Source organism: Hypanus sabinus, chromosome 18 (genome assembly GCF_030144855.1).
Source record: "Hypanus sabinus isolate sHypSab1 chromosome 18, sHypSab1.hap1, whole genome shotgun sequence".
Taxonomy (NCBI): Eukaryota; Metazoa; Chordata; class Chondrichthyes; order Myliobatiformes; family Dasyatidae; genus Hypanus; species Hypanus sabinus.
Genome location: NC_082723.1, coordinates 37,654,859 through 37,679,318, shown reverse-complemented (window position 1 = coordinate 37,679,318; position 24,460 = coordinate 37,654,859). Strand labels below are relative to the sequence as shown.

Genomic DNA, 24,460 nt, shown 5'->3' with positions numbered 1-24,460 from the left:
AAATCAAGGATTGCTGGGGCAACACAGCTCAAAGGGGCTTGAAGGGCCTACTCCACACAGCATCTCTATGTAAAATAAAGAGTCTGACCTCAACAAAACCAAGACATCCTTGATCCTAAGGGACTGCTCAAGAAGCAGCAGCTTGACAAGTGGGTACCAATTGGAGATGGAGCTTTATGTATTCACAAGGTGCCCTCCTACCACATGAATATCCTTGTCAATTTGTGCAACCATGGTTCTTGGCTAAGTCAAGAAATCTGATGGCTGAGGGGAAGGAACTGTCCCTGAAATATTGAGTGAGAGTCTTCACACTCCAATACCATCTCCTTGATAGTAGCAATGAGGGCATGTCCTGGTTAATGGGGATTTTTAATGATGGATGCCACCCTTTGAAGGTGTCCTCGATGCTGGGGAGCCAGTGGCCATGCTGGAGCTGGTTGAGTTTACAACTTTGTGTTTTTTTCTGACTCTGTGCAGCGGCCCCTCCATTTCAGACAGAGTTGCAAACAGAACGATCCCCATGGCATCACAAGACCACCAGACAGAGCAGCATAATTAAACCACTCAGACGTCGACTCTGCTCCGCCATTCTATCATGGCTGATTTATTATCCTTCTCAACCCCATTCTCCCGCATTCTCCACATAATTTTTAACACTGACTAAGAATCTATCAACCTCTGCTTTAAATATACTCAATTACTTAACCTCCACAGCCATCCATGGCAATGAATTCCACAGATTCGCCACCCTCTGGCTGAAGAACTTCCTTTCCATGTTCTAAATAGACATCCCTCTAATCTGAGGCTGTGCCCTCTAGTCCTAAACTAATCTACTATAGGAAATAATCTCTCCACATCCACTGTCTAGGCTTTTCAATAGTTGATAGGTTTCAATCAGATCCCCCTCATTCTTCTAAACTCCAGCGAGTATCGGCCCAGAGCCAAACACACCTCATGTGTTAACCCTTCAATTCCCAGAATCAGTCATGTGAACCTCCTCTGGACCCTCTCTCCAATGCCAGCACATCTTCTCTTAAATAAGGAGCTCAAAATTGCTCACTATACTCCAAGTATGCTCTGACCAATACCTTATAAAGACTCAGCATCACATCCTTGCTCTTATATTCTAGTCCACTCGAAATGAATGCTAACATTGCATTTGACTTGCTTCCCACTGACTCAACCTGCAAGAAACCTTCAGGGAATTCTGCACACCGTCTCTCAAGTCTCTTCTTTAATCTTCTCCATTTAGAAAATAGTCTACACTTTCATTCCTTCAACAAAGTGCTTACACTATATTCCACCTGCCACTTCTTTGCCCACTCTCCCAATTTGTCCAAGTCATTCTGCAGACTTCCTACTTCCTTAACACCACCTGCTCCTCCATCTTTGTATCGTCTGCAAAGATATGCACAAAGCCATCGATTCCATCGTCCAAATCACTGACCTACAACATAAAAAGAAGTGGTCCCAATACCGACCGCTGCAGAACATCACTGGTCATCAGCAGCCAACTGGATAGGTCCCCTTTTCCAACCCTTAGCCTTATGCCAATCAGCCAATCTTCTATCCATGCTAGTATATTTCATGAAATGCCATGGGCCCTTGTTAAGCAGCCTCATGTACAGTACCTTGTCAAAGGCCTTCAGATCCCCCTCATTCTTCTAAACTCTAGTGAGTACAGGCCCAGAGAGTGAAGGACATGCATATCAAACTAGGAAATCTATCAAAGAGATATACACACCTTAAATAAAGGAATAGGAGTGAGTAGATGGAAAAGAACCATATGAACTGGGAATGACTGGAGGGCATTCCATATTCTGTAAACAAGTTATCATGACCACCTGTAAAAGTAATTAAGAGACATTTGCAACATGAAGTAACAATCTTTCTCACAATCATGGGTATTAATATATGGTTATTACAGTTAGTACGGGTTCAACCCTTCATTAAGGGGATTTATATTATGACGTCAAATGAACTAACAAAACCATGATAATCAGAGGGTGCGGAATTAATGGAGATTTATTATCTTTTTTTAGTCTTCAGTACTTTTTAAAATAAATATTTGAATAGCTTTTAAAAATGAGAAGATGCTATAAATTATTAAGTCCAACAGCATAGGAGGAGTGAGAAATATTTAATAATTCAGATCAATGACCTTTCATTGCTAATTCTACTTCCCACTTCACAAATATTGCTCAAGAATTTCAGCATTTTCTACTATTTCAGATTGCTGTTTTACACTTGAGAAGTCTGTGCAAATTTATCAACCCTAATGTTATAGGAGCCTTTGCAAAGTGGCATTCTGAGTATCATCTGCCTCTGAACACAGAATACACCTAGTGCCACTTCATTTTTGTTTTAAAAGGTGAGCAGCTGTATTACAATAATTGGATTTATATTATTAAATTCCAATTCAAAGAAAACTTCATCATAAGTAGTGAACTGCTGGCAACATTACTAATTCAGTCTACCAGGAATAAAAGTTCCTTCATGTCACAAAACAATTAAATGCTCAGATTGCTTTTATTTAGACATTATAGTAAGTACTACAATAGTAGTACTGGATGTATGGGGAGTCCAGGGAGAGAAAACACCTCTGGTGAAGGGACTTGTTATATCCAGTCCTCACCTTTGGTCCCCATTGAAAATTCAGCTCTCACCTGTGGCTCCAAGTAGCTGTTTGCATGTGACAGCAGCCACACCCCAGTACACTGCTTCAACAGGCACACTAAACCAGCTGAGTGTAGCTAATGGGTCTTATAGCCTAGTCAAATAGGGACATGCCTGTTCTAGTATGTGAAGTCAGCTATGTGAGCAGATGAGATCTACAGTGAAATCCAATGGCCAGGAACACTGCAACACTCCATGGAGAGTGAAGGGCACGACAAGGCACAGAAGTGTCACAGCCATCCACTGCAAACAAGGAAGACCTGTTTGTGACGCTTGCTCATACCACTGATCCCAGACTTCTGAGGTTGAGAGTGGAACTGCCTCCGTGCAATGGCTTTTCCACTTTAAAAACTCACCCACACAGGTTTCCTAACAGACAACCACGACCAAGTGCACGAACTTCATACAAGCAAAATGACAAAGACACCAACTAAATGATAAAACCATCCTTCAGAATCAATCCTAAAAAATATTCTTCACCCCACAAATTATTTGTCCTTTGCTGACAGAACTGCTCAGTACTGATGACTAGGTTTTTTTTGGGACGTGTTGTGTTATAGAGCATTTTAAAAGCCATTCTTTTGAGCTACATCTTGTTTAGTGCCATTCTCTTCTGCCACTAACAAGCTCTAATGGTTCAACCGATAAGGAACTCATCATAAAGAACATGGCTACAATCTACCTACTGTTTAGGAGTATGCTAACAACTCTCCCACCCCCACCCCCGGAAGTTAACTAACAACAATGAACACATTCAGTGAAGTATATCATCTTGACAGGTCAAAAAAAAGTCAAAACTATTTTTCAAATAAGAATAGATTGCAATAGCTTGTAGGAATTACTAAATCAGATGAAAGGCAATGGAATCAACAAGTCATGCCAAAATTTGTCAAGTAACAAGTTACAAATCCAAATCCATGACCATCAAGCTCAGTAAATACTTTTAACTAATGTATACACACGAGAAAGTCTGCAGATGCTGGAAATCCAAAGCAACACACACAAAATGCTAAAGCAGCTGAAGAAGGGTCTCAGCCCAAAACGTCAACAGTTTATTCATTTCCATTGATGCTGTCTGGCTGAGTTCCTCCAGCATTTTAATGTGTGTTGTTTTAACTAATTCATATTCAGTCCTTAGACTTCAGTACCATAAATGCTATTTTGTAAGTCTGTCCAGTACATTTTCAGTACCATTACAAAGAACAGCAATCTCATTTTTGAAGAAAGATCTCAAAAGGAGCATTATTTCACTCCTAAATAAGTGAAAAACATAATGTTCTGAATGGGTCTCACCTTCACAAGGTCTGGGCTCTTTGATAACATTCTTAATTACCCAGTTGAAGCCTTCATTTAGTACCAAACCACAGAGGAATGAAATCTGAAACAAAACAACAGATTTTAGATTTTTGACATTTTCAATTCACACTTCAAGCCATTCCATCATCCAAATCAGAAAGGTATTTCCTGAGCTTCAATAGCTTGATTGCAGAGGACTTGTATTCTTTCACTTTTTACCATTACACCTGACCCTAAAGAAAGACATTTCCAAATCACTTCAACACCTGTAGATAGAATTGGAGCAATCCAACAATCAACTTAACAATGCAACTTGTGAAATGTTCAGAGATTACTACAAAGTAAAATTATTAGAAACTATTATTATACATCATACATTATCCTTTGAGATGCAGGACAATAATTTGAGTCAAACAAGGCAACTGAGAAGGTAACAGAATGGGCAAGCAGTATTATTCCATCAGCTTCTATTTTATCCCAGGGCAATGGGAAGGCAATCATGTTTTCATTTGTTTTCTCAATATCTGCTTCATCTAATTCAACTCCAAATCTTGATCACATCCTTAATCTCATGCTTGTGCCGTATTAAAACTTGCATAGTTGAGCACACAGAGTGGGCAGGATTCCACAGATAAAACACAACTTGGTATATTGGTAATTGGTTATAGTTGGTATAGTGTTAATTGCACAGGACATTGCACATTCATTGTTGCTTTGTGTTTGCAAATTTTCTACTGGAAGTTTTCAGTTTGCTTGGAGAGACCAACAACTGTTTTTAAGGAATGACTGATAAGAATATCCAGCTTGCTCGGAAAGAGAAGAACAACGTGTTCTAGCGGGTTAAAAGCACAGCGTTAAACACACCGACCACACTAGAGAACAGTGCATCTTCCATTTTTTTTTGCAACCATCATATATTCCATCTATTTTACTTCCGCTCCAACACCACCCACCAATGAAATGAGATTCTTCAAAAACAACTCATCAATGTGCTCTTGGGAACTGACAGTGTACAGAACACAATCCCTATAATTCTAATGATACAAAGAGCATAGATTAATAAGTGAATTGATGGTACATGAAATGAACAAATCAAATTGCAATAATATATTTTATGAATTACAAATACTCATCACTAAGGGATAGTAAAATAGCACTTATAATATTAAGCACTATATTAAAAAGGCAAACAAAAGTTGCTTTCGGTAATCAGTCCCGAAATAACAAACATTCCTAGTTATTAACATGGAAATATTTTTTAAAAATTTCTATACTTACAGAATGTAGCTCCCTTTTAAACACGATGAGTGTGAGGAAACCAATAAGGATAAATACTGGCACGAGACTTAAATATGCAAGCACCTTTCCTGCAAGGTCATCTGAAGAGCCAAAAATATTAGTGTACTTTTAGGATTTTGCAGCACAATGATTAAAAAAAATGCAAATGCTTAGTACTTAAACTCTTCTCAGTGTTGTTCAGTTGAAAATTTTCTGGGCTACACTACAACTCTATTTCTCGTTTTCTCCCTTTCTCTTTTACTAGAAGCTTAGAACTCCACATTCACATAATGTTTAAAGCACTGTACCAACCAACTGGTAGCCAGACTTTTAGCTGTAATGTTTTTAATTCTGGAATTCTCTCCCTCAACCGCTCTCTCCCTTATCCTATAAAACACTCCTTAAAACTTGTGTTTAAACTTGCTTTTAATGTGATTCAATATAAAAGTAATACTTCTATAATCATTTTACTACATTAAAAAGCTGTAAATAAATTCAAATTGTTATATAGTACTTCCACTTTCGTTACCATTTTGTTTTGAGTCGAATGTAGTTGGTTCAAGCACCAATCCAATATAAACCATCTGTGCTTACAGTACAAGCACAGTACTGAAAGCACGGTACACTCAGAAGAACATTTCTCATTCAAATTGTTAAATCAATAGAAAAATAACAGCTTATTAGAGCTAATAAACTTGCAGTCACCATTTAATAACCTATTGTAGATGTCAAGGGTAGGATTGCATCTGACTACAGCATAATTTCTGTACTATTGGACCAGCCCACACAATTATTTTTACTCCATCACCACATGCACATTGAGCCAAAAGGGGTTCCTGCTTTGCATCACTTATTGATTTTTGAGGACAATTTTAAATCTGTTTCAACCAGCCTCATAGGCTATGTATTTAATAGAGATTACTGTAGGAAATTATCAAGAGCCAGAGGAGAGGAGCTCCATTTTATACACTGCTTTTGAAATGGTGTTAGTAGTTAATTCATCATGAATCTACTATGACTATAGAAAAATAAGAAAAATCAAAAATGTGGAACATGACAAGTAGAACATTTTTAGAGTTGAACTGCCTCCTTCTGCATGACATAATTGAGAGAATACATGTTCCAGACAAACAATTAACCTTGATCCTGATAACTTGTGGTGGGGATACAAAATGGGCAATGCTGTATTTATTATTCACTCCCAATTGTGGATAGTGTAGAATCAGTGTATACATGGCAGTTTTCTATAAGAGAAAAGAACTAAGTAGAAAAATAATGAACGGAAAATAATTATTTTTTGAATTTGCAAAACACATCTTTAGCATTTCAGGTTCTTCATTTGTAATGCTTCACTGAGTTTTAAATACATGCTCTTGATTCTTCAAATTAATGTTTCTCATACTAAATGAAACCTCCTAGTTTATTACTCTGGGGCAAATTATCAAATTCCTTGCTGAAATCCATATACACATCTACTGCTCTACCTTCATCAATGTGCTTAGCCACATCCTCAAAGAATTCAATCAGGCTCGTAAGGCACAACCTGCCTTTGACAAAGCCATGCTGACTATTCCTAATCATATTATGCCTCTCCAAATGTTCATAAATCCTGCCTCTCATGATCTTTTCCATCAACTTACCAAATAAGACTCAATGGTCTATAATTTCCTGAGCTATCTCTACTCCCTTTCTTGAATAAGGGAACAACATCTGCAACCCTCCAATTCTCCGGAACCTCTCCCGTCCCTATTGATGATGCAAAGATCATTGCCAGAGGCTCAGCAATCTCTTCCCTCACCTCCCACAGTAGCCTGGGATACATCTCTTCTGGAGCCAGAGACTTATCCAACCTGGTGCTTTCCAAAAGCTCCAGCACATCCCCTTTCTTAATGTCTATATGCTCAAGCTTTCTTTAATCCTGATCGCCATGGCCTTCTCATGGTCCCTTCTGGCTCTCCTAATTTCATTCTTAAGCTCCTTCCTGCTAACCTTATAATCTTCTAGATCTCTATCATTACCTAGTTTTTTTGAACTTTTCATAAGCTTTTGTTTTCTTCTTGACTAGATTTTCAACAGCCTTTGTAACCATGGTTCCTGTACCCGACCATCCTTTCCCCGTCTCATTGGAACACACCTATTCAGAATGCCACTCAAATATCCCCTGAACATTTGCCACATTACTGCCATACATTTCCCTGATAACATCTGTTCCCAATTAATGCTTCCAAGTTCCTACCAGATAGCTTCATATTTCCCCTTATTCCAATTAAACGCTTTCCTAACTTGTCTGTTCCTATCCCTCTCCAATGCCATGCTAAAGGAGATAGAATTGTGATCACCATCTCCAAAATGCTCTCCCTCTGAGAGACCTAACACCTGACCAGGTTAATTTCCCAATACCAGATCAAGTACAGCCTCTCCTTTTGTAGGTAGATGGGAATAAGTTGTCTTCTTAATCATATAATCAAAATTTTGGATGTTGTGCCTCCTTCTGATCGTTTATATTAAGCCTCAAACTTGGGGAAATTAAAGTGGAGTCACAAATGGATTCCAGAAAGCAGTTTTCCTTCATTGCAACAGAAGTAATCGTTAAATTTGGACTGCTGTCTATCTGTTGCTGGAACAGGGGCAGATTTAGAACATACTAAAACTAGACATGAGAGAGACTGCAGATGCTGGAAATCTGGAGTAACACAATACTGGAGGAATTCAGCAGGTCAGATAGCATCTATGGAAGGAAACAGACAGTTGACATTTCAGGTCAAGACTTCAGAATTGGAAAGAAAGAGGGAATATAGTAAATATAAAAAGGTTGGGGTCAACAAGGTTGAGGGTGGATAAAGTTGTGAAATTAGGTAATCAATTTGCAACCTTTCACGTTGATTCTAGTAACATATGGGTTCATGTTTGTAATTTCTCACATGACCATTCTCAATGTTATGGTAAGATACATTTTTATAATATAGGGATATATATATTATTACACTAATATATAAACATGAAGGGCTCAAAGATGTACTAATATCTGGTCTTAAAGCTACCACTGAAGAGTAGGAACTTCTTAAAGATGCTCTTAAGTGCTGTTAGATAGGAAGTTACAAACTCTTAATTCTGTAATCATAAAGAAATGGCAAAACATGTCTAACATGTGTCTTTTACAAAGCACATACTATAATGGGCTTTAAAGGGGCATGTTTACAGTAACATAGGAAAATGTGTTCATGCTGAGCTGTCCTTTCCATGAGGATGATACCTGGGCAAGTTGGAGTTTCAGTCACCGCTGGTTACATGACAGGTTGATGCAAGGAAGCTTATATCAACTGCATACTGCATACTAGTCTGGGAAGTGAAAGAGGCCTGTAAAAACAACACTCTTGCAAGTGGGCAAAATTTTAGGTGAAATAACTTAGAAAAAATATATATATTGTCGATGGCGCTCAAATTAATAAAGGAGGTCCAACACAGATTTATTAGGGACAATTTTTGCTAGACTTCCCCCAACTATTTTTTTGTAAGTTTACAGAGGAAATTGAAGACTTAAATAGACATAATCTAAACTGACTTTCAGAAGACATTCGATAAAGTTCCACATAAAAGGTTGGGTAGCAAAACTGAGGGCCCTAGAATAAAAGGGTCGGTGACAACATATATTTGATCAAAACGGTGAAGCATGTTGGTAATAGACAATAGACAATAGGTGCAGAAGTAGACCATTCGGCCCCTCGAGTCTGCACCACCATTCTGAGATCATGGCTGATCATTCACTATCAATACCCAGTCCCTGCCTTGTCCCCATATCCCTTGATTTTCTGTCTGATTGACAATAGTGATCATCCATAAGGATCTGTACAAAGACCAGTGCTGTTTTGACATTAGAAACAATTACAAATGACCATACAGGATGACATTCCAAAATGCACAAATTTAAAGATGGGGGTAACCAGTACAGAGGATAGTAATAGATCACAAGATGACACAACAAACTGGTAGAACACAAAAAAATGAATGGTAGATTAAATTTAATACACAAGTGTGAAGTGACACATTTTGGGATAAAGCCCAAGCAACTATACCATGCAATTCTAAAAGATGTGGAGAAACAGAGGGAATATGAAATAAAGACATAAATGTTATAAAGCAACAGGATAAGTGTAGGATGCAAGATATATAGGATCCCCGACTTCAAAAACAAATGCTTTAAGTATAAAAGCAGGGTAGGCATGTCCAACATTTATAAAACACTGATTAGGCCATAACCAGATACCATGTTCAATTCTGATTAACAGATTTCAAGAAAGATTGAAAAGTTTGGAGAGGATACCAAAAAATAAGTACAGCATTTCAAGTCACACAAGATTTTAGGCATTTGGGTAGACTAGAATATTGGGGCAAAGGAGGTTAATAGTTAACAGAGGCAGAGAATGTCACGGTGAGTTTAAGTGGAGTAAACAAACTGAAGAAGCCGGGTAGTCAGTAGGGCATATTCACCCCCTCCCTCCCTTGTGTAGCTGTGTTCTTCCAGGTCTATTGAAATTGACAAGACCCCTTGCCAGCAAGTCTCATCAATTTCAAAGAACAGGGAGATAGCAAAGTTAAAAAGAAATACCCACTGCCATCAGCCAAGCACATCAGATCAATTCTGTTCAGCCTTTACTGCTGTTTAACAATACACTGGCAACTGGCAGCTCTTAAGAGTTATGAAACTCAACACTTTATTGTGCACACAGAATATCTAAAAACTAGGCAAGCTAAGGAGGGAGTGGGGTAAAAAGGGAAACTATTAAACCTCTTAGGAGATGAAAATGCTAACAAAGCCTTTATCCTGAACTAAGTATGCTCACCTTTCTCAATAAGGTTAGTACTATTAGCTTCTTTTATAGTGATCATAAGCATTCTGCATTACTTTATTTACAATGCTCTCAACAGTGGTGCTTTTACTCAAACAGTGTTTCTATATAGATTCCTTCAGGTGTTGTAGCCAGGGGGAGGGAGGTGGTAATGGAGACAAGCTCCCTCTATCTATTAATGCTCCCAATAGCATACGCCTCAAATAGCCTCTGACAATCAAGTCCAGCAGAACAAGGGGCAAAGACTGGTTACTGGCACCTTAAAACCAGTCGCTTTGGCCAGAGCCGTGGTTGGCAGCTCATCTAGAAGGAAAACTCTGATCGGAACTACCGCTGCCTTGTGGCTATATCCACTCATGGGGAAGGCTTCGGGAGTAAACCCTGAGGGAAAAATCCAGAGCTGGAGTTCCTAAGCCATCCAGTTCAATGCTGACTGGCAACTCCTGCAATGCTGCTGGTACCAAACTGTACTGGCCTCTGCTGTTCAATTGGGTTCATCAGTTGCATGAAGAGGGGGAGCATGCTACTTGGGCAAGAGCTTGCTCTCCGTATCATACTGACCAGGTTTGTGTATTTAGACAGCTAGGACACAATATCCATGTTCAACTCTGACCGACAGAAGCCTCAAATTTCAGACCATACTGTATATTATTCCTCATTTATTATAGGCAAGAATAACACAAGAGGGACTCACCCATAAAGTAATCCTTTAACTGAATAATTTACATTACCACAGGAAGTTCATACAGCATCAGTGTTTTATAAAATGTTCAAGCACTCTGTGGATGAACCATGTAACAATCCCAAAGCAGTATGGCAGAAGGATCTTGGAAGCGATATTGAAGATAATGAGTGGTCAAATATTTTATCAAATGTGGGCAGACATATTAGGGAAGTGAGAGGGAAATTTAGGGATTGTTGATAATAATTTATGCTGGAAATGTAAAAATGAGGTGGGCACATATTTTCACATGATTTGGAAGTGTTCCATGGTTCGTCCATTTTGGTGTAAAGTTCCTGGTCTGTTGGGGAATTGGTCGGGTTCTACACTGCCCTTGTGCCCACAGCTTTGTCTCCGGGGACAATGATATCTAATGTAAACAATGACAAATTTACTATTTTAAAGGTGGGTCTCATCACAGCTGCAAGAATTATATTGCAAAACTTGAAAAAACCCAGATGTCCCACTGTGAGGGAATGGACTGAGGAAATGGTTAAGGTTTCATCATATGAACACATGTTGGGAAAAATTAACAGTGAGGGAAAAGGGCAAGACACGTGGGATCAATTTTGGTTGTATGTTAATTTAAACTTAAATTAGAAGTTTTTTTCTGTTTTTAAGTTTTATATGTTTTCCTGTCATGGAATGGCTGTGTAAATATGTTGTACTGTATCTGCTCTATGATATGCTATGCTGCTTTGTAAAATAATAAATAATAATAAAAATTTGAATGACAAAAAATAAATCTTTCTAAAGTGGTGATCTGAAAACAAAAAGTTTGGGAACCACTGGGTTAATTAACTAGTAAGTGTGATACAACAATTGACAGCTAGGACCGTGCATATAATCCTTTGCTTAAGACCACTCACCCAAAAAAAAAGTCAAAGGCCAAGGAAATAGCTATCCATTTGTTGTCAGATAAAACAGAAGAAATGAAAATGAACATAATCAGAATGAAACATAATGAAATAAAATATTAACTGGAAGCTGGAATTTTACCAATTAGGCAAGTTGTCAAGAAATCAATTAAGTTTTTCTATTAGCCAATCCCCCAATTTTTCAATCCTTGTTTTAAACTGTGCCAGAGATTAAAATTTGCAAGAAAAACTGAAGAGACCAGACTTTTATTTATTCTAAAAAACAGAACATGGATAACTGAGCCAGAGATAGGCCTTTAAGATAATGAATCCAGAATTATACAACAACTTTTGACCTGCGTATCGAGAGGCTGGATGGTACCAAAATTAGAAGGCATTATTAACACATCCATCAAAAAAATTCAATAGGGAATCTGAAGGATGTATGAAACTACCAGCAAAAACAATTGATTCAAAATATTAACTTTCTCCTGTCACAAATATTATCTGATCTGCTCTGCAGTTTTTGTCTTTATTTCAGGTTTTGAGCATCTGCAGTTTACTTTTTGGTTTTAAATGACAAAGAGCTGACAAATAGGATGGATAATACCAATTTCCTCACAAAAATAAGAAAAAAATGAATTCAAAGCTATTAAATAAACTGCACAGGTCTTAAATTGACCATGAACTTTGGTACATTGTTAATTCTCACTGCTACCAATATGGGGAAGGTATAGGAGCCTGAAGGCACACACTCAACAATTCAAGAACAGCTACTTCCCCACTCCTCCATAAGAAGCACAACCTTGTCATGGCTTGGAGGCCTGCATGCCTCAAAGACCCGGAGAGCTGGTGTTGGCTGGAGTCAAGGCATTGACTCTTGGAAGGGTCAGGGCCATGACAACAAGGTCAGACTAAGAGTGGTCCATTTGTTCTCCAGTTTCAGAGCTTCAGCTCAGGAATTACAACACTGAACAGTAAACCAATACTATTACAGAAACAGCAATGAAAGATACTTCTCTGAATGCAGTTGTATTTCTGACTCTCCACCCAGAACCTGCATCACTGATAGTAGAAAAAATATATGCTAGTGATATTAAATTTGTTTCTAATTCAATATAAAGACAAAACTTGGCATGGCAGCATATTAGTTACTGTACTTAGAGCCTGAGAAATTACCTTAAAAAATGGAGTCAATAAACTCAAGTATTTTGAATGCTGTTAGCAACCACACTGGTCAAAAAGCAAATATGCTGCCTGCTCTGATGAATATTTACAGCATTTTTTAAAATACAAAAACAGCAGATGAATGTGTACAGATGGAAATTTTAATCACCAAAGGAGAAATTCAATACATGAGAAGTATTATAAATTGCAGAATGTCAGATGCTTTTGGAACATATTGTACAAGCAACATGTTAGGTATCAGCTGGGAAGGCTGAGTAAACAACAGAAGTGACCTGCTCCAACAAAGCAGTTCATAGCAAATGCCATTTTGACAACAGCACTAAATTTATATTATATAGCAGAATATCAGTACAATGGAATACAAAAGAAATTGGCACATTGAGAAACTGAACATGAAATTATCCACAATAAATAAATGGACTTATAAAGTACTTTGAGATAAGAAAAAAAGTTAAAATGTGACCTCGATAGGATGTGAAACTGGGCTGCAAAGTGACATAATTCAGGGTTAATGGCAGGATTGTCAGCATTGTGGAGCAACAGGGGGATTGCGGTCCACATCCACAGATTCCTCAAAGTCGCCGTGCAAGTTGATAGGTGGTTAAAAATGCATGTATGTTGGTCTTCATTAATAAGAGAATTGAATTCAAGAACCACAAGGTAATATTGCAGGTCTATAAAGACCTGGGTAGATTACACCTGGAAATATTGTGTTCTGTTCTATTTGCCTCAATACAAGAAGGATGTGGAAGCTTTAAAGTATACAGAGGAGGTTTGTTGTTACCAGGATGCTGCCTGGACTAGAGAGCATGTTTTATGAAGAGAAGTTGAGCAGGTCAGAGCTCTTCTCCTTGGGCAAAGGAGGGTGAGGTGATGTGATAGAGCCATACAAAATAAGAAGAGGCATAGAGCGGACATCCAGCATATTTTTCCCAGTGCAGAAAAGGCCAACACAAGTGGGCATAATTTTAAGGTGACTGGAGGAAAGTATAGGTGGGATTTCAGATAAAGTTTTTTTTAAAGTACATACTGTAGTGGATGCATGGAAGGTACTGCCAGGAGTGGTGATAGAGGTAGATACATTAGGGTCATTTACAAGACTCTTACATAGGTACACAGATGAAAGAAAAAATAGACGGCTATGTGGAAAGAAGTGCTAGAATGACCTTGGAGTAGGTTAACAGGTCAGCACAATGTGTACAGAAGGGCCTATACTTTGCTGTACTGTTTCATGTTCTAACATTAATCAATGCTTTTTGTTTTAAAAAGTTACTAAGTAATATTTATTCTGGTTTAAGTAATTTCAAAGAGCACTTGGGATCTTCACAGAGTGAAAACTGGTTATCACTTAATATCTCAACAGAAAACAGTAGCTCAGACAGTACAGCACTCTTTGAATATGCATTATATTGGAGTGGAGTTCAACTGTCAACTTAAAGATGCATTGATGAGATAAAGATGCATAGTCCTGAAATCTAGACTGGCTGCAGAGTGATAATGTGTTTAAGTGCAGATAAGTTTACTCAGTATGCATTAAAGTCATGGTGTTCCTTTTTTTTGTATTCTTCCTTTATGGACCAAATCTGTACTAGGCAAAGTTAAAGATAAAACTGAATTATGAAGCAAACCGTCCTGATTGCTGTTCTGTAATTAATTTTTATTTGTACATTCCTCCTCTCTCTCCACACTGCAGCAGTAAATGAAAACTCAAACTGGAAAAATCAGAAATAACAGGCTGACTTCCTCCCATTCCTTGGTGCTACAGACTGATGCATCAAACCTCCAAACTACTTCAAATGCTCAAGCCCAGTTAGAATACAATCCTAACACATCTCATCTTCCTGATTCCTTTCAGAAAAATGTAGTAAGGCCATTCTTTTCAAGTCCATGTTGGACAAGAATCCAATCAGTACTCCAGCCTGCAACAACCGTTTACCTTAGTTCAATGACAGTATACTTATCCCTCGACAGATGGTGAATTTTTCTGTTGAAGGTACCACATTTTAAACACGTTAAACCAAGACTTCGCTTGCTTTGATCATTCCCCAATGACCAATCATAAATCTTGAGCAACGTGGCTAAAGCAGATCACTTACTATCCACTCCGTCAATTTACCTTGTGTAAATTAGCTGTGTAACTTCCTACAATAGTAACTATACTTCCAAAATACTTTATGATAAAACACTTTTTAGAAGAAGAAAGCAGTTGTGTAAATAGACGCTTTTCTTAAAATTATCCTTACCTCACCCTGTTTTGAACAAAGTGTAAACTATTTATTCTGTAAAATGCTAATTTTGCTAATCTGCTACTCACTTTTCTTAAACTTCCTTTTAAAAACAATGGATTTTGATGAAATAATAAACAGCCTTAAAGATAATAATAATAGTAGTAGTAGTAACAGTCTTCTAAACCTCTAGTGGTGCAGTCAATATAATCCCCTCACATTAGTCATTGCTATAAATATTTTCACCATAACAGCTCTTTACAACCTCGATTGTTGTGCTGCGCACGCGCAAACGTACCCGTGCCGATTTGCGCGTGCACGGCAGCGACTGCGCGAGTCTTGACTATGCATGCACGATGTGGTCTTAATGAGAATAAAATTTAGCCAAATTGGCACGTGAATTTGCAAATGCGTAGCTTGAGGCGGGCGCCGAGAAACTAACAGCACCTAATTTTGAGGTTACGACCAGCGAAGGTACTTATTCCACAACCCGACCCCACAATCCGGCAAGGCCTGCAAATAAGGCTGTGACTTCTTCAACCAAAGCCCTCGCCGTATGTTCTATATTCGCAAAAATTTCTGAAGACAGCTGAGAATCGTTGCTCCAGAAACCCTGCAGGACAATAATTACCTGGGGGATATTCGACGTACGTCAAGGACAGCGGCTGCCACCGCTCTTTCTCCACAGCAACGGAGCACTTTCCAACCGCCGCCATCTTCACCGCATCACGGCGACCTGCCGACAGCCAATCACACATTCCGTGATGAAGGCAGTACAACCCAATGTCAACCAATCAGAGGTCGGTCACTATGGGGAATCGAACCAATCACAGGACAACTTTGGTATTTTTCTTCCAAGCTTAACCATGGGAATGGAGCTGGTACCAGACAAATGGGAATCTTTTGAACCTCGTTGCTTTCGCTACTGAACCAAGGTCTGATGTTCGATAGCTGCATTTTGCAATGATTCCTACGAGCACAGAGCCCAAGCTCCAAGTCATCGTTACTCAATTGTTGACCCATGCGTGAAAATATTCTTCCACGAAATATACATACGCCTAAGAAGTTTTAAGATCAAGACCTAAAACCCAACAAGAAGCTTGTTGCATAATAAGTAGCAATAAACTCTGCTTTGTTATATGTTTCTATGCCATGGAATAGACATGACATACATCCCAGACACTGGAAAGTTATCACCATGCCATCTTTGCAAAGTCTTAAAAACCCAGTTAACCAAAATCAATGTCCTCTCCCTTGCCAACATGTTCAGTAAAGGCCCTAATTACTGATTTGATGAACACGCCATGAGGTTCTATTTGTCAAAGATGGATTCCAGAAACAAACACTACTCCAAGATCCATAATGATTCAAGAACATCTTCATTAAGTTGCCTTGAAAATGTAATTCCATAGTTTTATACAAATCCTAAGCCCGTGGCTTGTCAAAATTCAAAAACCTGCAAAAGTGAAGTAGGGAATACATTACACACTTAATTTAAAAATGGGAGTTTTATTTGGACCATAGGAATGGTTCACTATTCATTGTGTCCATCGTGGTTGATATAGCAATCATAGTTGTGTCATTCTTAATACCCTTATGAATCATAAGAATTAGACCATTTGGCCCATCAAGTCTGCATAGCTGAATTATTATCCCTCAACACAATTTTCCTGCCTTCTTCCCATAATCTTTGATGCATTTATTAATCAAGAACCTATCAATTTCCACTTTAAATATACTCAATGACTTAGCCGCAGATTTTCCACCCTCTGACAAAAAAAATATTCATCCTCCTTTCTGTTCTAAAGGGACATCCTTGCATTTTGCTTTATCTCTAATAAAAGAAATGATTCCACTTTTACAGATGTTCATGTTGATTTTATCCAGAAGTCAGAAAATTGACAAAAATCACACATATTGTAATCATTACCTTCACAGTATTGTAATGATTTACATCAAAAGCATTCAAGATTGATAAAAATAAACAATTAGTAAAAGTGGAGAGGAAGAGGAAACTGGTTCAGCTGTTTGTAGGAATGAATGTGCATGTGTAATTCAGAATTTTAATTTTAACGATAGTGTGGCAGTTCACATGGGTGGCCATGTTGGGTGTTCTGAGCCCAGTGATGACCTCTACTCAGTTCACTCTGGTTTTCACTTTTTTTTTAATGAATTGAATGGTACAGGGCAGAAGTGATGATTTAAAAAATAAAAAAAATACAATTTCAATTCACAAGGCAAAGACTTTACACCAAAAGCAGTAATAAAAGAAATAGGCACACATTTATAATTAAAGAATAACTATTTTGGACTTGTCCTTCATTCTTTTCACAGTTCCTAAATATCTCAAATTTCTGAATTTTTCAGAAAACTCAATAGCAGCCCTAAGACTGAACTTGAAATCACCTGCAAGAATTGATCCACTCTCCCTGCCATAAGAGACTTCTGTAAGAGTAAATGTGGGAAAGCCTCAAGTACACAAGACTATAATTGGAAAAGGAAATTATACTTATGCAGCATTATAGACCAGAACTCATTACCCACACCAAAAAGCATGTGGTGATCAACCAAACTAAAACCAACAGTTACAAACTTTAAAACTCTTGCAGTTTGATCTGTATATTATTTGCCTTCACTACTTTCTTCAACTTGCCTAGCATCAATTCCTCTTATTCAGAATGAATTTGGTCATTAATGAACATTAGATACATTTTGGTAATGACTTTTCCAAAATTACTGTCCTGTTTGGAATTAAATGAAGGTGAGGACAGTAGGGATGTCTGTGATCAGACTGTTATGGTTCAGTTTTTGAATTTGGAATTTTCAATTACTGGTTCCATTTTCACATATTTGCTGTTAGTAAATAAAGGATTGGCATTGGTAGGTCTACTAGGGGTAGGGTAATAGGTCTGAGTTCAAAAGCAAGCATCAACCTTTCTACAGTGAATTTATATAATTAGGATTTGTCCCATCTACAATTACAGCAGCAGCTTTAGAGTATGTAGATCTGTTTTTGTTACATTCTCAGTATTTTACACTCTTTTCCCAATATGTAACATTCTTTAAAAGGAATTTAAACCATTAGGAGATGGTGAAGTAAAATGATTATGTGCACAGAATGAGAACAGTAGTGAGATCTAATGCACCTACAACATCCAGTTGTCATATATTGACTTCATCAATTTCTTTTACAGGTACAAAACAATTTCCCATATTTAATTCTCTAACCTGAGCTATTACACCAACTGAGGAAAGATGGATCATTTGCTCCAGACCAATTCCTGTACTATTTGAAAGGCAGCGTATTAATCTAGCTGGAGGATGACTTTTCACAGAATTTTATTCTATTGCTCCCTTTCTTTGCTTTATTTCCCCACCATTCAAAAACTGTCATACTCTCATTACTTTGTTCCAAACAGACAGGAAACATACAATTTCTGTTGCCTTCTACAAGGTAAAGTTACAAAAGTCCCATTACAAAATCTAACATTACCTGTTACAAGCATCCACAGACTGGTTACTAATGCATAATCATCATATACTAATTACAAAGCAAAGCACAACAAACCAAGGCCTGGTACAATTGGTACACGGTTCAACAGAATGAGTAACAAAAAAGAGCAAAACAGAATACACTTTAAGCATAGATTGGACAGGCAATGTTAATTAAGGAGTTGTAGGTCAATGAGTTAAAAAAAACATTTCAATAATACATTTTCTTGTCAGATTATGATACAAACTCAGTTTCTGAATCCAAATTACATTAATTTACAAAATACAGTACATCATATTCAAATTCAACACAAAATGCAATTATGTCTGCTATTTTCATTTAAACTGAAAGAAGATTGATAGCAGTGGATTAAGGTATAAATGCCCCCTCCACAATTTTGTAAGTTCACTTTGTGCAGCTAAACAGAAGGGTTTAAAAACTGAACGTTTTAAAAATTTTATTAAACTAACTTTTCTTGAAGTATTCACATTAGTGTCTTGCTCAAAGGCCATTCTAGGAATGCTCCAGCATGCACACTTCATGGATGATATGAAAATAGATATAGCAAACCCTGGGAAAAGGCCTCAGAATCTCAGCAGCTTACTGATGGTGTCAGACTGAAGTAGGACAACATCAAAAATACAATGTTAAAAATTCTATCACCAAATCAGTTCAATGCAAGTTACAGGATGTAATGATCATGTTTTACAGGCTACTGATCAGACCACAGACTCATCCACTTCAGACTGCAGAAACACAAAGTAGAAATTCACAAGGCTTAGGGAACGTGTGCAATAAAAAGCTGAGGCTAAAAGGCTAATTATTGAGGAAAGATTTAAATGAATCATACCTTTCATCCTACAAAACCCCTAAAATCTCAAGGGTACACAAGATAGTAAATGATACTGAAAAGGATAATTCTGCAAATTAGTTTAACTAAACTAAAAAATAGTAACTTCAGACTGATATACGATAATTCTACATGCAAAGAGTAGATAACCAGTAGGAAAGGTCATCCTAGGAAAAGGAGGCAAAAGTTTTTGAATGATCCATAAAATAGTTTATATCATAGGATACATTTAAAAGGCTGAACACAGGTCAAATGGTTCTCTTGAACAATTACCATCATATCTCAAATATGTTATTGCTGCGGAAAAAGGAAGGAACTTCAAGATTGTGAGCTTCGCTGTTGGTATGGTCCTCCTTTCCAACAGTATTTCGCAAGAAAGCAACAATGCTGTTTACCAATTATGGTACCAACCCAGCAGTAGGAGGTATCTGCCAAAGTCAAAGGTGGTTGGGGTGTAGGTCGGAAATGGGTATGCTGCCAAAACAAATACTCCATGCAACAGTAATGGGCAGTCATCTAAATCTTCATTATCTCACCCCAGAGCAAAAATTTGTGGCTGATTTATCTAAATGAAGAACTGAGAGTAGATAGATACCAACTAAATGATGCATTGTTAAACAGGCTCCCATCAACCATCTTAGGTGAAGAATTCCACAGCATTATATTAAAAAAATGGAGAGTTATCTCTTGTGCCCTGTCCAAAACTTATTCCCTCAATAACACACAAAAAAAAATCCATTCTCAATAACTGCTGTACTTCATTATACAATTTGTGTTGAGCTGAAAGGGTACAGTTGACTAATATTTCCTATATTCTGACGGTAACTATACAAAGAATATTTTGTAGCACATGAAGCCTTTGTAAAGTCCTCAATTCATAAAAAGTGCTGCATAGATACAGGTTAGTCCTCTTTAAAGTGGATATGACTCAATAAATTCAACAATTATGCTAACTTCTGGAGAAAGGTGGTGAGGGGTCAGGATAGAGAATATCAAAATTCATTTTAGGTCACAATAACATTAAAAGTATGGTAAGAAATCCAATTTGTACATTGATTAAATTACCTATTCTTTTCAGACATTTTTATGGGCATGAACATATTAAGATAAGCAGAACAGTTCAAGTTTGGCGAGCACAAGGTGAGCATTCTAATCAGACGAAAATGTAACGTGATAAAGCTCCCAGTGATGCATTTCAACCCAATGATAAACTTAAACTGTAGGATAAAACTTCCTACTGTACAAATGACTTGCAGTATTTCCAAACCTAGCTCCTTGAAAGTCCTCAAGACTGAAACTGATAGTTTAGCTTAAAAGACGCTTAAGCATTAGGGATCTACATAGTCTCAGATTGCTCACAAAGCTCCTATGCCAACCATTTAGCTAAAGAAAAAATTCTTTACAGAGTGATTTGGGATTTTGACTCAGGAGCTAGTAGATTAAGGACATGTGTCCCATAGGTCTTATCAATCTTTTCTTAACATGACAGCCTTTTTTTCAAAATTGGCGAGATACATGATTCCATTAGCCACTGTAAACTAAATGAATATTCTTTTCAATCACTGCACTGTCAACTGATTTTTTTTTTAAAAAGCCACCCAATAGTCACTTTCCCTAACTCTCTTGAACACATAGTAGAAACACACTGTACCCAAGACATCTGAGAAAGCAACACAACAGAATGACACAGGAAATGCAACATTAATGTTAGAAAAAAGGAATTCTGATTAAATTGAGTTCTCCCACAAATCAGCAGATTATCTCAAAACCAGATTATAACAGGGAACCCAATCTAAGCTCCAGATGGACAAGCTCCAGCAAACTGCAAATTGAAAACTTTTACCTCCATTCCCACCACGAAATACTCCACACCTTCCAACACCAAATGGTGGCCTTTTCAGAGTGGTACAGGGAGCTAATTATTCCAAAAGTCAGAAAGGGATACTAAAGCAAATAGAATCATTCCATTTTAGTTAACACCGCAACTGAAATTTTAAAAAAAACTACTACTGGCTGGTATAATCTAATGATCACAAGAAATAAATATCAGGTATCAATACACTAGGTCTCTTTATTTGGTAGGGGTGGAAATAATACAATTACTAAGTCTCAGTTGAAACAATCCTGAAGCATATTAGAGATTCAATTTCTTACCTCCTTCCCCCAACACCCACCCACCACCACTTCTGCATTTCAATGTGCTAGAAGGTAAAGGATTAACTGGATTTGATAAAAAGGAAAATAAGTTTACAGCTGTGTCAAATATGTATGACTTCAGCTCCTGAACTGAAACTTTGTTTCATTTAGTCTTTTTAAACCATATTTTGTAGCCAGAGAGAGAAATAAAAGGAATCTACCTCAGCTTCTAATATTTGGCACACTGTCTCCCATATGGTGTATTAATTTTCTTCATTATTAATGTCCGAATAACTAGATCATGTTCATTCCCAAGTGAAGAGACCTAATATGTTGATACTTAATATCATAAGAAACACGGATGATGACAACCTGGCAAAGTTTAATTTTAGTTGATTGACTGTGTTTGATAAGATTTAGAATAATTCTATTTGTCACAAGCAGGATCACTCCTTTGAATCCCTTATGCCTTTTAGAACAATTATCAAGTACCTGGTTAGGCACTAAAGAAACTTTTTTTTTAAAATGTGGAAAGGCATTTCACTATGAAATACAGCATCAAACACAGGCTGTTTATATTGTGGAACATTCATTTCCTGTTTTAAAACTGTCTTATCCTGTTAAAATACAGAAGTGAATAAAGGCTACAATCCATTGGTCCTTCCTCTGTGACATCATTTAGGACAGAACTGGAGGATATTCAGTTGGCACAGGTCAACTAACAATATCAAGTATAGAATTATATTTTTACTATTCATTAGCATGAATAAGCAAATTATTTTCTTAAAACATTATTAATCTGCAGGTTCAGCTGCTATTTTCTTTTTTTTATCATTTTCATTCAGGTGAATGTTTTATTTAAAAGTGCTTTAAATTTCATGGATAGTTTTGTCAAGAATGAGTGCCTCTGCACTGTGTCAGTAGTAGTGCGGGGAAATGAGTGAACAGGGAAGACTGGATAAAGTCTCTTCCTCTTTAGCCCAGGAGTACGAAGGCCAATTGTAGTGCACTCTTTACTGCCCTGATATCCAGTGATCACAACCACATTTTCTGGTCTGAATAGCTCAGTGATAGACCAGCCAATGTATTACCCACTACACTAATGCAACTCTTTAAGGACTGATCTATGTCCCTGTATTTCAAAAGTATTGTTAGAGAGAAGCATATTCCTGGTTCTACGATTTGTCGGCTATCTATTAAAGAAATGCCTTTTTATTCCGGAATATATTATATTACTGAAGAATAACATCCTTTTCCTTCTTTCCCCAACTAATACCATGTCAAAATAGGGATATCCAATAGAATGAGCCAACCTCAATATATGTAGAGTATTCTGATAGGACTCTTGCAAGTCTCTTCAACATGGAGTTTTCTAGGAATCAGATACAATCCACTGATTCTCAGTTGTTTGATTAATCTCTTTCCAACATTGATTTTTTTAAAATATCCTATGTGGCTGGAGATCACACAAGATTGCCCTCTTCCAAAGGTCCATTTTCATTTGGTATTGTCCCATTCACTTTCATTATTGCATCAGTTCCCAGGTAACCAAGGAGAATCTCACTGCGACGCTGCGATAACTGAACAATGTCATCAGCCAGCAAATTTATAGTTGTGTATCGCATTTTGTCCAAATCAAACATGTCCTTCAAATACTGGAGAATTTGTTGCTACAAAACAAAGTGACAAGTTATAAAAATTATTCACAAAAATATTTTACAGTATGCACAATCTCCACCCTTTCTATACTGATAGAAATATTTCTACTTTAAATATTTTGAAATTAAAAATACAATTATGCACAAACATTGTAGTATTATAGAGCTCCTATGGTGGCAATAATAAGGAATAACAGAAGCATTACAATGTACGTATATTTATCCAGATTTGGACATCAAAATTCACATGGAATTCACCAACATTTTGAAATAATAAATTTCAAAAAGGGAACTGATTGTCCATTTCAAAACATGCTACAATGTCTATAATCACAAGAGGTTCTATAGATGCTGGGAATTCCAGAGCAACACGTACACTATGCTGGAGGAATTCAGCAGGGCAGGCAGCATCTATAGAAATGAATCGACGTTTTGGGCCAAGACCCTTCATCAGGACTGGAATCCAGTACTTCTTCAGGATCCTGGCAATCCTTCCAGAAATCGAATACGACACACAGCTGAAACCCACATCAAGAAGCAGAGGAGGTGTATCCGTTTAGGTTACTCAGAGAAATTGGCAGTAGCAGAAAACTGCATTTGTAATGGCCATAGAATTGACATTGATGGCACAAAACTACTGTACCATGCCAATGGCTTTTGGGACCGCCTGGTGAAAAAAGCCATCGAAATAAAAATAGAGGAAAAGAATTTTAACAAAGACAAAGGTCTCGCTCTAAGTAAAAACTGAAATTCAATTGTAAACAAAGTGGGACCGCAGAAACCTGATTGGATGAGGACCAACAGGGGTGTAAATACCACCAGACTCGACATAGCCAGTCATCATCCCTGATGCAGATGACAGGGATGTCATTGATATGTTGGTTAAAATCGATACCTATACCTAGCTAGAAGCCTGAGAAGAGTTTATTTGTCATATACGCTGGGGAAGCACTACTATAGTTTTATAACTATGTACTGCAATGTATTCCTACTGCAAAACATCAAATTTCAACCTGATTCTGAAATACTTCTGGTTATTCAAAACAACAGATCATTATTACATTCTCAAGGGCAATTGGGATGGACAATAAATGCTGTCTTTATCTGTGACATTCTCACCCCCAGGACACCTGAAATACTGATTGCAAAGATTCTGATTTCCTTTCTTTCCAAGTTGTTCTGGGAATGAATTACAATCACCCACGATACAATGAAGAAAAGGATTTTAAGAGGAA

The 24,460-nt window shown here is 37.4% G+C and overlaps 2 protein-coding genes across 6 annotated transcripts in view; both read right to left on the bottom strand.

Moving 5' to 3' along the window:
* Positions 1 to 17,093, bottom strand: part of dolpp1 (dolichyldiphosphatase 1) — a 30,618-nt gene extending 13,525 nt beyond the window's left edge. Inside the window, exons 1-4 of the mRNA XM_059994179.1 lie at positions 15,720 to 17,093; positions 5,251 to 5,351; positions 3,970 to 4,054; positions 1,745 to 1,844 (exon numbers count right to left, since the gene is read on the bottom strand). Of these exons, the coding sequence (XP_059850162.1) occupies positions 1,745 to 1,844; positions 3,970 to 4,054; positions 5,251 to 5,351; positions 15,720 to 15,846 (413 nt within the window). The 5' untranslated portion in view covers positions 15,847 to 17,093. The remainder of the gene's footprint in view (positions 1 to 1,744; positions 1,845 to 3,969; positions 4,055 to 5,250; positions 5,352 to 15,719) is intronic.
* Positions 17,094 to 17,234: 141 nt separating this feature from the next.
* miga2 (mitoguardin 2) overlaps positions 17,235 to 24,460 on the bottom strand; it is an 84,293-nt gene continuing 77,067 nt past the window's right edge. For all 5 annotated transcript variants that reach the window (XM_059994175.1, XM_059994171.1, XM_059994172.1 and 2 more), the window contains one exon: positions 17,235 to 23,237. In XM_059994175.1, coding sequence (XP_059850158.1) covers positions 23,031 to 23,237 — 207 coding nt within the window. In that variant the 3' untranslated portion in view covers positions 17,235 to 23,030. The remainder of the gene's footprint in view (positions 23,238 to 24,460) is intronic.